This window comes from Hippopotamus amphibius, chromosome 12 (assembly GCF_030028045.1).
Source record: "Hippopotamus amphibius kiboko isolate mHipAmp2 chromosome 12, mHipAmp2.hap2, whole genome shotgun sequence".
Taxonomy (NCBI): Eukaryota; Metazoa; Chordata; class Mammalia; order Artiodactyla; family Hippopotamidae; genus Hippopotamus; species Hippopotamus amphibius.
This window is the reverse complement of record NC_080197.1, coordinates 11,118,626-11,134,912: the sequence shown is the minus strand read 5'-3', so window position 1 is coordinate 11,134,912 and position 16,287 is coordinate 11,118,626. Positions and strand designations below refer to the sequence as shown.

The 16,287-nt window shown below is 47.2% G+C and overlaps 1 protein-coding gene and 1 long non-coding RNA gene across 2 annotated transcripts; one reads left to right on the top strand and one right to left on the bottom strand.

Annotated features, from left to right (window-relative positions):
- Positions 1-15: 15 nt before the first annotated feature.
- LOC130832484 (uncharacterized) lies at positions 16-16,246 on the top strand. The gene is made up of 3 exons (XR_009048294.1): positions 16-792; positions 3,057-3,143; positions 16,060-16,246. It is a non-coding gene; the product is annotated as an uncharacterized LOC130832484 (long non-coding RNA).
- LOC130832482 (mitochondrial import inner membrane translocase subunit Tim23) lies at positions 5,238-6,255 on the bottom strand. Its single transcript, XM_057700790.1, has one exon. The coding sequence runs from the start codon at positions 6,138-6,140 to the stop codon at positions 5,511-5,513; it is 630 nt and encodes a 209-aa protein (XP_057556773.1). The 5' UTR covers positions 6,141-6,255; the 3' UTR covers positions 5,238-5,510.
- Positions 16,247-16,287: the final 41 nt, after the last annotated feature.

Below are 16,287 nucleotides of genomic sequence, written 5' to 3'. Positions count from 1 at the left end.
AGCCGGCGCGGCTGGGTGCGGAAGCGGGGGGCGTCGGCGCGTCCCTGCGCGTCCCGCTCGGCCTTCCCGCCCGGTCTCGTCGCCCGACGGCGCGGAACCTGTGTGGACGCCCCGCTGGGGCTCGGTGTACCCGCCGCGGCAAGCAAAGGGCCGGGGCGTTGCGCCGGCGGACCAGAAGCGGGCGTCTCTTCAGCGCGCACAGTCCCGCGCCGGGTGTGTGCGGGGAGCTCGAGACGAGCGCGCCTGGCCGGGCCGGGGGAGCGAGCGCTCGGTGGGCGCTTTGAACGGTGTCCCTGGCCGGGGCCGACTTCCCCTGCGCCGACTTCCGAGCCCTGCCGCGTGCAGAGGCGACGGGGACCGAGCGTGCCCCGCCTTTGCGGCCGGGGACGAGCCTGACTGACCCTCCGGGAGCGCCCTGTTCTCCCGAGGGACAGGGCAGTAAACTGACGAGAGTCACCGTGGGATTTGGTGAGCGCTTAATATCTGTTCGGCCCCGGGCCAAGAGCTAGACCGCAGCACAGAGTTGTGTTGCCTCCTCTCAGAGGCCCCGCCTCACCACGCGGCCCAGGGGTGCCCCTCCTCCGGTCACTGTGACATCACCCCGTCTTCGCAGTGCTTGGTCGTAGGCGGTGAACATCCAGATCGTGTCTCCGCCACCAGGAAACCAGCTCCCGAGGGCTGGGACGTAACACGGTTCGCAGCTGAACCCTCGTGTCTGGATCCGCGTAGGGCGCAGTAAAATGCTTGCTGAAGGAATTAAGTCTCAGCCCACTGACTTTACTTCCTCAGCAGGTAAATGACCCGGTCAAGCTGACTACGAAGTACACAGTGATTGCTTACATACATTGCATACGGTGTCACCAAATGGGAGCCGTTCTAGAGGTTGTGTGAAGGACCCTAGAGGTGCCCAGGGGGAGCAGGGTGGGGAAGTAAGAACCCTTCTGGAATGTCTTTTGGAGGCTCCACCTGTTCTGGGATTTAAGGGTTTAAGCCCTGGATTCTTCGGCTGCTAGGAAAAGCGGGTCACCACAGGTGTGGTTCCTGGGTGTTCCCGCCCTGGGTGGCCACTACCCCCAGCCAGGTCCATGCTTCTTCCCTTCTTCCTTCCATGCCTTCAGGAAAGAGAAGTGTGTTCCCATGGCAGGGACAGGTTGCAGCCCAAATCCTGGTGAATTCTGGCAAAACCGGATGGCCGTGCCTTATTTTTTAGTTTACACAGTTCCATTTTTCAATCCAAGAGATTAAGATGGCTTGGTTTGGTGGGGGCTGGATCTCAGATTTCAGTGAAACACCCTTTCAAGCTCTCAGCATGTGTCCCAGACCTCCAAGCAGGCTGAGATGGCTGGTTACTGCTGGCGTCTGGAGATCCCCTAGTGGCCAGCACAAGATGCGTGATGGTCAGACAGGTCATTCATTCATTCATTGAACACATTTGTTAAGCACCAACCTGGCCCAGGTTGTTCTAGGGAAACAGAAGGGAACATGACAGAGTCTCCTCAGAGGTGGGGTGCAGATCAGGGGAGGCCTGTTCAAGAAAGTGACATTGGAGCCAAGACCTTTAGGAGATGGAGCCAGCTATGCAAATATCTGGGGGCAAATTTTTCCAAGCCACGGGAACAGCAAGTGCAAAGGTCCTGAGGCAGGAACATGCTTGCCATGTTCAGGAATAGCAAGGCTGCCAGTGAGACAGGAACTAGGTGGGGGGGGGGAGGTGAGAGGAGGTGAGGTCAGAGGAAGGGAGAGGGGTAGATAGGGTAGGGTCTTGAAAGGATTTAGAGGGTTTTTGGTTTTTACTTAAAATGAGCTGGGAAATCTCTTCCCTCTAAGGTTTGTTTGTTTGTTTTGGCTGTGCTGCACAGGCATGCAGGATCTTAGTTCTCCAACTAGGGATCAAACCCACGCCCTGGATAGTCTTCATTTTGTTTACACATTCAATTGATGAACATTTGGGTTGTTTCCACCTTTGGCTGTTATAAATAACACTGGGTACAAATTTTTGTGTGGATGTATGTTTTTATTTCTCTTGGGTATATACCTAGAAGTGGAATTGCTGGATCAAATGGTAACTTTAACTTTTTGAGGAATGCCAAACTTTTCCATGGCAGGTGTACCAGCTTACATCCCCACCAGCAATGTGTGAGCAGTCCAGTTGTTCTACCTCCCAGCCAACCTTTGTTATTTTCTGTTTTGGTTTTGATTTATATTTCCCTAATGACTAGTGATGTTGAGCATCTTTTATGTGCTTATTGGCTATTTGTATATATCTTTGGAGAAATAACTATTCAAATCCTTTGCCCATTTAACAATCGGGTTGTCTTTTTATTGTTGAATTGTAAAAGTTCTTGATATATTCTGGACACTAGACCCTTATCAGAGATATGGTTTGCAAATTTCTTTATCATTCTGTTGGTTGTCTTTTTACTTTCTTAATAGTGTCCTTTGAGGCACAAAAATATTTTTACTTTTGATGAAGTCTAATTTATTTTTTTCTTTGTGCTTTAGGGGGTCATTATTTCCTCATTCTTTTTTGTTTTTCTTTTTAATAACTTCATTGTATTCCACTGTGTGGCTGGACCATAATTCATTTAACTATTGTTTATTGATGGACACTTGGGTCCTTTCCTGTCTTTGGATGTTACAGATGTTTTACTTAATGTCATTTTTGCATGTGAAGTTAGATTTATCAGACTCACTCCTGAAGTGGGATTGGTTTGACAAATGTTAACTGCTTTGTCATTTTGCTGGATATAGAGAAACCTATCTGTAGGGAAGTAGGCAGATATTGCCATTGGAATCATATGCTAATTTATACTCCCACCAGCTGTGTTCAAGAGCACCTGTTTCCCACAGTCTTGCCAATGGGGAGTGGCTAATTAAGTAAAATGAAAATTTCAGTCCTTCAGTTATACTCAGTACATTTCAAGTGCTCAATAGTCACATGTGGCTGCTGGCTAATGAATTAGTGCAGATATAGAACATTCCCACCATCGCAGAAAGTTCTACTGGGCAATTCCCATAAAGAATTGTACAGTGACCTTGACTTTATATTTTAATAGGATCCTCAGGCTGCGTGTGGGAGGTGGACTCAGAGACCATGCAGAAAGAAGCAGGAGACCAGAGAGGAGGTGACTGCAGTAGTCCAGGTAGGAAGAATTGGAGGGCCAGACCAGGGTGACTGTAGAGGTGGGAGAAGTGGTGGCTTCTGGATGCATTTTGAAGGTGGAGCGGCCAGGACTTGCTGGTTGATGGAATGTGAGGTGAGGGAGAGAGAAGTTGAGAATGACTTTCAGGTTTCTGGCCTGAACCACTGGAAAGATGGAAATGCCATTGACTGAGCCGGGGAGGAACAAGATGGGAGCAGGTTCGGGGAGGGGGAGACCAGGAGTTCTGTTTTGGCATGCTGTATGTGAGGCGTGTGTTGGATGCCCCAAGTAGAGATGTCCAGTGGCTTCAAGTGGTTTTTCTGACCTAGAGAATGACAAATGATTTTGGTCATCAAGTTAGAGTAAAGCAAGAAAGGAAGGTAGAGGAGGAATTTCACACCTAACGTGGGGGCAAAGGCCACGGGCGGCCACGGGCAGTGGAAGGAGCCTGGCCTTTGAAGCTTGGAGTCTCACAGCTGTGTTTCTGAGCCTCTGTGCGCCCATTTTCCTTCTATGAAATGGAAAGAACAGCACTTCGTAGGCTTGTAAGATTCACAGTGAGCACAGTGAGAGGTGGGGTTCCTGGCAGGCAGGAGACCCTGCAGAAACGTTTGTTACACTTGACTGTGAGGGTGTTGGGGTGAGATCCACACCCTCACCAGACAGTCAGGGCCCTGCTGACTCTCCTGACATCTCCCACCGTCATCCCGGGGCTGGGCCTTTGCCCCTACTGTACCTGCTTCCTGGTGCATGAACTCCCCAGAGAGTCAGGTGGCTGGCCCCTTCTCCTTAGGTCTCTGTTCTCCAGCTCCTCCTGGCTTTGAGACCCAGGCTGCAAAGCTGCCCGACCTGGACACTCCAAGGTGTCACTGTGTTGGGGGATGGATCATGTTGATCCAGATTGCTCCGTTCACTGACTCACCAAACCTTTACTGAGACCTGCTGTGAGCCAGATGCTGTGTAAAATGCTGGCCATACAGCAGTGGTCCCTGCCCTCCTGGTTGCAAGAGGGGCAGACAACAAACAGGTAAAAAGATAATCTAAACGTCAGGTAAGGACAGGTGATGTGGAGAAATGAAGCAGGGTAAGAGATGGATGGAGGATGGTAGGGAGAACTTCATTAGGTGGAGAAAAACTGAGGGAGTGATTGGCATGGGGGTGAGAACAGTAATACGTGGTCAGCAGTAATGACCAGCATCTCTGTGAGCACTTTCTGTGTCATGTTATAACCTCACTGAATCTTCACATCATCCCGCAAATGATTGCTTAAAACAGTGTTGGTTTATTTCTCTTTACAACTCTGTGGATTGGGTAGTGGTTCTGCCGCTGGTCTCACCTCGTCTCACTCTTGCAGCTTCATTCAGCTTCCAGCTGTGCTCATTCTTACATCCAGCAGTGGGTGCTGGTTGTTGGCCAGGGCATCTCAGTTCTGTCTGTGGCCTCTCATCTTCCAGAAGGCTAGACTGGCTTCTTCACATGCTGTTATCAGGGCAGCATCCAGGAGTCCTAGGGTCAGATGTCTTGTAATTCACTTTCATTTTATTCATCAAACCAAGTACGGAACCAGCCTGGAGGCTCCTTGTTCTTCATTGGCTCCCTTGCATCACATGCACCATTCCTGGACCAGTCACTAGCAGGGGGAAAAGATTCCCTTTAGACCCATCAGGCCTTCTAAGGATCTGGGGATGGGGTCACTTTCCTGGCTGCCTGAGAAAGGAGTGGACATTTGAACAAAACTGGGGATAGGTAGGGGCCATTAGTAACCACTGTTAATGCTGGGTGGAGCTTCTTTCTGGGCATTTTACAGACTCACGTAAAAGCAAAGAGAACCCTTTCTGGGAGATTTGGGACTGTGACCTGAATGGGGCCCGGCTCCTGGGCACAGTCATGTGTCCTTTTCTTGGGAGCAAGTGGGAATAACAGATTAAAGCCATGTTTCAAAAGCTACAATAAAGCATAGATGATTTTTTTTTTTTTTCTATTTTCACCCTTTATTGGGACTACAGGGCAATATTACAGTCTTGGATCACTCAGTGAACAAATGTGATACAGTATTGACAAGCATGACCTGAACGCTGGGAGTAAGTCGTTTTCCAGTTCAGGGGGTAGGAGAGAAAACAGGTGCAAGATCTTCTTTAAAGGAGAAGAGAACCACATTACTCAGCCGCCAGAGGGTTTTGGCTTCAACTCATTAATGGCTGGAAAGAGTGCCAGTCCTGGTCAACCATCCATGATCTTCATCACAGCAAACTGGAATCTCCAATTTCTCAAACTAGTTGTAGGTAGAAGAGTAAATGACTCCAGACTGAGTTATAAACTGATCTGGATGACTCCCACAGTGTCCTCCCTTCATAAGCTAGCAAATCTTCACAGTGACTGTTGGAGAAAGGAGCCTTTCATGTGCTCCCAGTTATTATATAGCGCATAGAGACCTGTAAGTGTTAGTCCTGCTAGACCACCTCGTGCTACCCCTCGAAGGCCACCTGTACATTTATACAACATGCCTGTCATGGTTCCAGCTGCTACTGTGTTGAGGTCATCTTCTGCACCTCGTGTTTTCTCAATGATGACACCAAATGCACTATAGAGCAAAGCCAGAGAACCTAGAGTATTAGCCCAAAGTGCCCCTTGCCTAGTCACCATATTCAAGATCTGTACGTTTCTTGGTTTGGACCAGGCCATGTTCTGGGTTTCCTTCAATCCTAGCCGTAGACCATTCATTGCCCCAAATGCGGCCCCTGTCATACAACATCCTCCAATGGTAAAGAAGGCCAGTTCAAATCTGCCCCGGGTTTTATTAGCTCCAGTTGGTAAAATAAACTCATCTGTATCCTGCACGAGATACCGTGGATCCACATTTAAATAAGGAGACAGAGGGTTCATACCAGTTAGCGGGACTCCGGCCAAATCCGCGTGCGAGTAGCCTGCTCCGCCGGCTCCGAAAAAGCCGGCCAACCCCCCTGTGGTTTTGTTGCCACTTCCGCCGCCGCCCTCCATGGTGTCGCAGCAAACTGCCTGTCTGCTTCTCCCCGCCGCCTCAGGCCGGGATCGTCTGCTCGGCCGTCGCTCCTCGGTAACAGCGGGGAGAGCCGCGTTACCACCGTCTACTTCACACGCTCAGATGATTTTTTTAATAAGGTAACAATGCAATTTTTAAAAAACTTATATTGCATTTTATTTATTTATTTATTTATTGGCTGTGTTGGGTCTTCATTGGTGCACACGGGCTTTCTCTAGTTGATGCGAGCGGGGGCTACTCTTCATTGTGGTGCACGGGCTCCTCATTGTAGTGGCTTCTCTTGTTGCGGAGCACAGGCTCTAGGCACATGGGCTTCATTAGTTGCGGCACATGGGCTCAATAGTTGTGGCTCACGGGCTCTAGAGCACAGGCTCAATAATTGTGGCGCACAGGCTTAGTTGCCCCGTGGCATGTGGAATCTTCCCAGAGCAGGGCTTGAACCCGTGTCCCCTGCATTGACAGGTGGATTCTTAACCACTGTGCCACCTAGGAAGTCCAAGCATAGATGATTTTTAAAACCCTTTTTAAAATAATAATTTCTAAAAAAATTTTTAAATTTACAGAGAAGTTGAAAGAATAGTACAATAAACTTCCATATATCACTTTCACTCAGATCCGGCAATTAACATTTTGCTACTTTTGATTTATCATTCTTTCTCTGTGTGTGTAATTTTTCTGAAGCATTTGAGTCAGTTACACAGAAAAAGATACAATGTCTTTTTTACTCCTAATTATTTTAGTGTACATCTCCTAAGAGCAAGGACATTCTCTTACATGACTGCTGTATAGTTTTCAAAATTAGGAAATTTAATGCTGATATAATGTTATAATGTCATTCTTTTTGTCCATATTCAAATCCTACTAATTATCCCAATAATGATCTGAAATCCTTATTCTTAAACTAGTGACTACCAAGGTCATGGATCCCTTCCAGAGAGATAAAACATGCACCTGTCCAAAGAGAAGAACATCAATAACATCCATGAATCTGTTTAAAGAATCTGTGCTTATGAACCCTGCTTGCAGGCTCTGTGCATTGAGAGCAGTGATTCTCAACTGGGGATGATTTTGCCCCCCAGGGGATATTTGGCAAAGTCTGGAGGCGTTTGTGGTTGTCACAGCTGGGGGTGGTGATATGCTACTGGCATCTCGTGGGTAGAGGCCAGGAATGCTGCCAGGCATCCTACCAGGCACAGAACAGCCCCCACAACAGAGAATTCTCTGGCCCAAAATGTCAGTAGTGCTGAGGTTGAGAAAATGTGACCCATAAGTAAATTAGGGAGAGATGCCTCCCTCTGTTGCAATTGGAGCACCCCCCAGATCTACAGTTCACCCCAGCATTTCTTTCTCCCCAGCTACCCTGGAAAACCCTGCTCCTACAGGCATAGGGAGGCCCAGCCAATTCTGTTTACCATGGCTCCAAACTGGCACCAACCCCTGTGCCCCATTAGGAGGAGACCAATAAAATGAAAGTGTAGTCACAACGTGCTCATAAAATGAAACAGTGTAGTCACGCCATGCTCACAGCTCTTCCTTTGACTCTGTTTACTCCTCTGTAAAATGGGGTTTGGGAGATGGACTTGGAAGGATGCCAGGAATCCTGGGCCCAGCTGCTGCTTTATGATTTATGGTCATAACCGCTCTGACTCATGCATGATTGATGCATTGGGATTATGCATGGACATGCCTCTGAGCTTTTATCGACAGGAGGCTACCCTGGAATGTCTCTCCATTGGATTCAAGGGCAGGGCCTCTGCTGAGTCACCTCTGGTCCCTGGGAGTGTGGCTCAGGGTATGGCTGATTTTAAAAGCAGCTGCCATTTCTTTTCTTATATATTTATTTATATTTTTGGCTGCGTTGGGTCTTTGTTGCTGCACGTGGGCTTTCTTTAGTTGTGGCGAGTGGGGGCTACTCTTCATTGCGGTACGTGGGCTTCTCAGTGCGGTGGCTTCTCTTGTTGCAGAGCACAGGCTCTAGAGCACAGGCTCAGTAGTTGTGGCCCACAGGCTTAGTTGCTCCGCGGCATGTGGAATCTTCCCAGACCAGGGCTCGAACCCGTGTCCCCTGCATTGGCAGGTAGATTCTTAACCACTGTGCCACCTGAGAAGTCCTCTTGTCTTTTCTTTCTTTCTTTAAAAACATTTATCCTTTTATTCGATGGTTTAGACCTGTGCTGTCAGTACAGTGCAAGTGGCTACTGAGCACTTGAAATGTGGCTAGTCTGAACTGAGATATACTGTAAGCACAAAATACACATTGGAGTTTCTTGTTTGTTTTGTTTTTAAATATTTATTATTTATTTATTTTTTATTGGATGTATTGTGTCTCTTCATTGCTGCGCGAGAGCTTCCTCTAGTTATGGCAAGTGGGGGCTACTCTTCGTTGCAGTGCATGGGCTTCTCATTGCGGTGGCTTCTCTTGTTGCGGGGCACAGGCTCTAGGCACATGGGCTTCAGTAGTTGTGGCACGAGGGCTTAGTTGCTCCGTGGCATGTGGGATCTTCCTGGAACAGGGATGGAATCCACGTCTCCTGCACTGGCAAGCGGATTCTTAACCACTGCGCCACCAGGGAAGTCCCCACATTGGAGTTTGATGCAGCTGCCATTTCGTTAGTGCCAACTGTATACCAGGTTCAATGCTGAGTCTACACTGTGACTCTCACAAAACTCCTGCTTGGGATGAGTGCACTTACTCTCTTGCCTCTATTTTTTTTTTTAATTTTTATTGGCGTATAATTGCTTTACAATGTTGTGTTAGTTTCTGCTGTACAACAGTGTGAATCAGCTATATGTATACATATATCCCCATATCCCCTCTCTCCTGAGCCTGCCTCCCACCCTCCCTATTCCACCCCTCACAGAGGGTCATCACAAAACACGGAGCCGATCTCCCTGTGCTATGCAGCAGCCTCCCACTAGCCATCTATTTTACATTTGGTAGTGTATTTCCTCCATTTTTAAAATGAGGAAACTGAGGCTCAGAGAGGTCATGACACAAGCTGGGAAAGGCAACATTGGGATTTAAACCGAAGACAAGTCAAATTCCAAAGTTTACGCTATTTTCCAGTCTTCTGCACCTTCTCCACACATGGCAGGTGTTCAGAAAATGTATGAGTGTCAGAGAAACGGACAATATATTCATTGGTAATAGAGCCCCGAGTTTTGGAAGAAAACATGATGGCTGCCCAGCTATGTTAGCTAATGATTCCTGTTCCCAGCCTCCCTGGCAGCAGTATAGGATGTATGACTAAATTCAGCCAATAGGATGAGAGTGGCACAAAACCCCCTGGTTTTTGCCCTTAAAGAGGTTGACTTCTACTGGTTTATGGAGTAAAAATTGGAAATATCCTTAAAGGGGATTAAATACTCTGGCAGGTTCATCCTCTGGAGTGCTGGACAGCTGATTGTGGCCACGAGGAATTCTCTGGCGACACCTGCTGACACAAAATGATACTGCAGCCCAGCTAAGTGAGGAATTGGGAATTTCCAGAACAAGAGGATCAGGGTAGCTGTGAGGGTAATTTGGGAAGCCACAGAGCAAGGAGAGCTTTAGAAGGAAGGCCAAGGCTTGGAGGTGGGCCTGGGTGTGGAGGCTGAGAAGACCTGGGTTCAAATTTCAGCTCCACTACCTACTAGTTGGGTGAGCTTGGGACTTTCTCTGAGCCTTAGTTTCTTCTTCAATAAAGTGAGAATCCTACAGCCCTCATCTTACAAATGTCTGGTGAGGATTTGACAAGAACATTCATTCATTTGATTATTTATTGAACTAGCATTAAGCACCTATAATGAATCTCATCTCGGCACTAGGGATACACCAAGACCTGAGTCCTGCCCTCATGGAGTCGAGTTGGGGGAAGACCATAAAAAAATAAACACACGTGCAGAATACTTTCAGGTACTGATAACAGTGTAAAGGAAAATAAAGCAGGAGGTGTATCTGTATGGGTGGAGGCACTGTTACAACTAAGGTGCTCTGGAGGGGCGTCTGTGAGGTTTGAGTAGAGGCTGGAAGGAGAGGCATCTTGTGGAGACAGAAGACATACAGGATGCCAGACATACAGAATGCCAGCCTGGTCCACAAGACACGCTCAATACGTGGTGGGTCACTGTCTTATGACACAAAGGAAAGGAAAGGGAAGCCTGGAATCCATTTCCCAGGGTCTGAGGCAATCACAGAGTGAGAGAAGGTTTTTTGGGGCCTGACAGGTGAAGATCCTGGACCTGAGCTGACCCAGCTCTGCGTGGCCTTGGGCAAATCACTGTCCGGGCCGCCATTTCCTTGTTTGGAAAACAGGGCTGATAACACCCACCTTGTGAGATTGGGCATTGTCATGGGCTGAATTGTGCTCCCCCCTACCCTGAGTCATATGTTGAAGTCTTGGCCCCCCAGCATCTCAAAATGTGACTGTATTTGGAGATAAGGTCTTTAAAGAGGTGATTAAGTTAAAACAAGGTCAGTAGGGTGGGTCCTAATGCACTATGACTGGTGTCCTTATAAGAAGAGGGGATTAGGATACACAGATGCACAGAGGGAAGAGGATATGAGGACACAGGGAGAAGACAGCCACCCATGAGCTAAGAAAGAGAGAGAGAGAGAGAAGCCTCAGAAGAAAACAGCCCTGCGGACATCTTGATCTCGGACTTCCAGCCTCCAGAACTGTGAGACAATGTCTGTGGTTTAAGCCACCCAGTCTGTGGTACTTTGTTACAGCAGCCCTAGAAAACTAACTAACATGGGATGACATATGAATACAGACAGGCACACAGGAGGCCCTTGATAGAAGCTGATTTCCTTGGCCCAGAGCCACATGGAGCCTCTCAGCTGTGCCTGGGTCCTGACTTGTGAATCCCTGGCATCTTTGTAGACCCAGAGTCAGCCTTGGGATTGTCGTGGTTCCTCTGTGACTTGGCCCACACTTTGCCTGGGATTGGCCCTGCCTTGGAGACTCAGCTCGCTTAATTTCTGCCCTTCCCTCTGGTTCATTATTCAGCCAATCCACAAACTTCGCGTGTAGCACTGTGGCCATTCTGTGAACTATGGTGTGGCTGCATTAGGATCCAGTCTGGAAAATAGAGACCAATCTAGGCATTTCAAACAGAAAATGAAATACAAGGAATTGCTTATACAGAAGATGGAAGAGCTGAGATGCCAAAAGGGCAGGAGGAGGCACCCCAGGATGAACTGCAGCTGGAGGCCAGAGGGACAGAATGTGGGTGTGGTATCACTAGATCCGAGAAGCCAGGCCTGGAACCATGGTGGGGACTGCCTGGTGGGGAGTGGGACCAGGAAGGGAGGTCCTGTGGGGAGGGACTGGTCCTCCTTGCCCTCAGATGCCTGTTCTGCCCTTCCCTGGTTCTGCTCTGAGTTACAGAGGGGCTGACCTCTGTAGGCTGCATTTCCCATTGGCCAATGGGAGGTCCTGATAGGAGATTGGAGGTTTGAGGAAGGGAGAAGCCAGAGTATTTTCCCCTGTCTCCTTATACCTTGGGCTGCATCTCCATCAACAATTGAGTCTCCTCCACTGCTCCAGCTCCCGCATGACGGTCCACTGTATTTCCAGCTTTGCTGAGTGACCACAGGCCCCGGGCTACTGTAATGTTACCTCCTCCCTTGGTCCCTCCAGCTTAGATGTGGCAATGACTTTCTGCTGCTGCAAATTCTGAGCTTCTTCACAATTTCTTGGTTGGCTTCTGGGCTCCTCCATCATCTTTGTAACCAATTCGCTGTTGGAAAGTCTCTGTTTAAATGCTCAGTGGTTTCCTTTCCTGATACAAGTGGTTTCCCTTCCTGATATGAAAGCAAACTGGCAAGTGGCCAGCCCAGCAGGCCTTTCCAGCCCTTTCCCCCTTCTTACAGATAAGAACCCGGCAGACTACAGATGGGAGAGGCAGCTGGGTGCCGGGGATCAAAGGGCAGCCCTAGAGTCAGATACGCCTTGCTTTGTCCTAGTTCTGCCATTTGTCAGCTCTGTAAACTTCATCAAGTCACTTTCCCTACCTGAGGCCTCAGCTTGCTCACCTGTCATGTGAGGATAAGGATTGTACCCATTGACACAGGGCTGTTTTGAGGATTTGATGAGATGTGGCATAGAAAGAACTTAGTCACAACCTTAAAAAAGAATAGTAAAGGGGGGACTTTCCCATCAGCAGTTGAAAGACATATGCCTCTATATTAGAAGCTGTGGGGGTGCTGGTGCAAGGACAAACAGACCAACGAGGCAGAGCAGTGGCGGTGGAGCAGTCTGGGGATACATGAGAAATAAAGACACAATAACGGCAGCCCCACAACCCAGGAGAGATTGTTCAGAAGATGGTGTTGGGAAAGTGGCCCCAAATAAAACTGGATATTTCTTACTGAAAACAATGGTGGATTCTAGATGGATTAATGACTTCACGTGAAGTACAAAAGTGTAAAATTAGTAGAAGTTATATGCACACAATGGAATACTGTTCAGCCATGAAAAGAAATTAAATTTTGACATGTGCTACAATATGGATGGACCTGGAAAACATTACGCTAAGGGGACTAAGCCAGTCACAAAGGGAAAACTATCGTATGATTTCACTTATACCTAGAGTAGTCAACTTCATAGAGACAGAAAGCAAATCAGAGTTTTCCAGAGGCAGTGGGGAGAAGGATGGGAGGCTGGTTAGTGTTTAATGGGGACAGAGTTTCTGTTTGGGATGATGAAAAAGTTCTGGATGTGGACAGTGGTGATGGTTGTTCGACACGGTGAATGTATTTAATGCCAGTGAATTGTACCCTTAAAATGACTAAGTGGTAAATTTTATGTTCTCTATATTTTGCCACAATAAAAAAGCACAAATACATAAAGGCAAAAAAAAACCCAATAAAAATTATTTTGATTATATCAAAATGAAGGAATTCTGATCAAAGGACCCTATGGACAAAGTTAATAGACAGATGTTACATGTGAAGACATTGCAATGTCTAAAACTGCAGTGCTTAGAGTATATGAGGAACTCCTGCAAACAACAACAGAAAAGACAGCAGCCCCAGTGAAAAAAGGGCAATGGATGTGAAGAACAACTTACACAAGAGAACCACAAGCATGGGAGGAAGACTCAAGCTCACTAGTAATAGGAAATGCAAATTACAGCATCCAGGAGCTATCACTTTACATGTTAGATTGGTAAGAATTACAGTTGGACAGCACCCAGATTTTCACCACCAAAAGGAACAAGGGCTGGGGTAAGAAAAGTGGACATTGAGCCTGGACCATCTTGTTGTGTCAGAAAATAAGGACATGCTCCAAGAATGAAGGGGATGTGGTAAAAGGACACAGGAGCCGGCTGAAAGGGGCTGACACTGGCTAAATTAGGGCCAATTTGAGCATCAAAGCAGATAATGGTAGTGATGGATTTATAATCCCTGGAATAAAATAAAATCCATGAGTCCACACTGATATAAGTGAATGAACAAATACATGCGCGCATAGTGCTTTTAAGATATGGCTACCAATTCTTTGACGCTCTTCAAGAGGTGGACTCGAATTCACTTCCTCTTGAGTACAAGCTGGACTCAGCGATTTGATTCTAATAAGTAGAATATGGCAGAAGGGATGCTGTATCGGAAAACTAGGTAATAAAAAGTGTTGTGCTTTCTCTTTGCTCTCTCCCTTGGATCACTCTCTCTGGGGAGGACAACTTCCATGTCATGAGGAAACACAAGCAGCCTCAGGAAGAGGCCCACGTGGTGGGGAATGGAGGCCACCCACAACAGCCACGTAAGGGACTCATCTTGGAAGCAGATCCCTCAGCACTGAGCCGTCCGCTACGATACCCACTAGCCACATAGGGCTATTAAATGCTTGGGTGTGGCTGGTCCCAATTGGAATGTGCTGTTAAATACACACTGAATTTCAAAGACAGCATGAACAACAACAAAAAGAAACCCACAGGGACTTTCTAAGTGGCACAGTGGTTAAGAATCCACCTGTCAGTGCAGGGGACACTGCACTAGGAAGATGCCGAGGAGCATGCCGTGAGCCACAACTGTTGAGCCTGAGTGCCGCAACTACTGAAGCCCACACACCTAGAGCCCGTGCTCCGCAAACAAGAGAAGCCACCGCAATGAGATGCCTGCACACCACAATGAAGAGTGTGCAGCATCGAAGACCCAATGCAGCCAATAAATAAATAAATAAAAATAAATAAAATTTATAAGAAACCCCCCATAGATGTCAAATATCTCATTAATAACTTTTTATATTGGGAACATGTTGACATGAGGTTTTAGATATATTGGGTTTAGATAAAATATATTACTAAAATGAATTCCATCTGTACCCTTTTCTACTTTATAAACAGTGGCTACTAGAAAATTAAACATTGGGACTTCCCTGGCGGTCCAGTGGTTAAGACTCTGCGCTTCCAGTGCAGGGGGGTGGGGGGTAGGGGTGTGTGTTGGATCCTTGCTCGGGGAACTAAGATTCCACATACTGTGAGGTGTGGCCAGAAAAAAAAAAGAACATTAAATATGGGGTTCCCATTACGGCTCACATTCTACTCTTCCTACTGGACACTGATGCTCCAGCCCCAGCTGAGCTTTCAGATACTTGTAGTCCCAGCCAATAACTTGACTGCAACCTTCTGAGAGACTCTAAGGCAAGAACCTTCCAGTCAAACTACTACTGAATTCCTGACTCACAAAACCAGTGAAAAAATGAGTGATTATTATTTTAAGCTGCTATGTTTTGGGGTCGTTTATTACATAGCAATAGATGGATTGAGGCAGACATCATAATGGATGCTGAAGTGAGTGAAATAGTGAAAAATGAGTGAAAGTTGGAGGAATAACAGTATATTTAAATAGTTTAAAAATACCTCGGGACTTTCCTGGTGGCACAGTGGTTAAGAATCCGCCTGCCAGTGCAGGGGACACAGGTTGATCCCTGATCCAGGAAGGTCCCACATGCCGCGGAGCAACTAAGCCCATGGACCACAGCTACTGAGCCTGTGCTCTAGAGCCCTCAAGCCACAACTACTGAGGCCTATGTGGCTAGAGCCAATGCTCCGCAACAAGGGAGGCCACCGTGATGAGAAGCCTGAACACCACAAAAAAGAGTAGCCCTCGCTTGCTGCAACTAGAGAAAGCCCGCGCGCAGCAACAAAAGATCCAACACAACCTAAAAAAAAAAAAAAACTAAAACAAAACAAAGCAAAAAAACCTCCCCACAAGATATTTACTCATTACAAAAAGAAAATACAGTATCTTGACAGTGGTGAAACCTGGCAGACATCATTTGACCAAGTGATCAATATTAACATCACCAGTAATGGAAGAAGTGGCTCTCAGGTCCTCCTGGCAGGAAACGCTGAGAAGGACACATTGCCACTTGTGTGGTTGCTGACCAAGGTGCCTGAGTCCAGCCATGAGGAAACTTCAGACAGAGCCACAGGAGGGACATTCTGCAAAATAACTGGCCTCTTCAAAAGTGTCAAGGTCATGAATTTTCAGGAAAGACAGACTGAGGAACTGTTCCCCAATAAAGGAGACAAAAGAGGTAGGGCAATGAAATGCAGCGTAAATTGCAGGCACCAGTATACCTCACCCCTAAACACTTCAGCATGCACGCCAGAAGCTACAGTTCAATATTTGTCTGTAAAACTGAGGCTCAGTGAAATGTACAAATCTTAGGTGTACTTTGGATTATTTTTGACAAGTGCATCTACCTTTGTCATCCAAATGCTTTCCAAGATGTAGAACACTAAGTGGGTTGAATTGTGTCCTTCAAAAAAACGTTCAGGTCCTAACCCTTGGTACTTGTGGATGGGACCTTATTTGGAAATAACGTCTTGGAGATGTAACCAAATTAAGATGGGCTCATACTGGATTAGGGTGGGCCCTGAATCCAATGACTGGTGTCTTTATAGGAGAAAGAAGGAGATTTGGATACAGACACACCTAAGGGGAAGAAGAGCACGTGAAGATGGAGGCAGAGAGTGGAGTGAGTAGCTCCAAGGTGAGGAATGCTAAAGATCGCTGGCAACCACCGGCAGCTGGGTGGAGCCTTCGGAGGGAGCATGGCTCTGATTTCAGACTTCTGGCTTCCCAGGACTGTTGGAGAATAAACGTGTGTTGTTTTAAGCTGCTTAGTTTGT

Excerpts from the sequence above, each read along its gene's own strand:
- LOC130832482 (XM_057700790.1), bottom strand. The coding sequence starts at position 6,140 with ATGGAGGGCGGCGGCGGAAGTGGCAACAAAACCACAGGGGGGTTGGCC.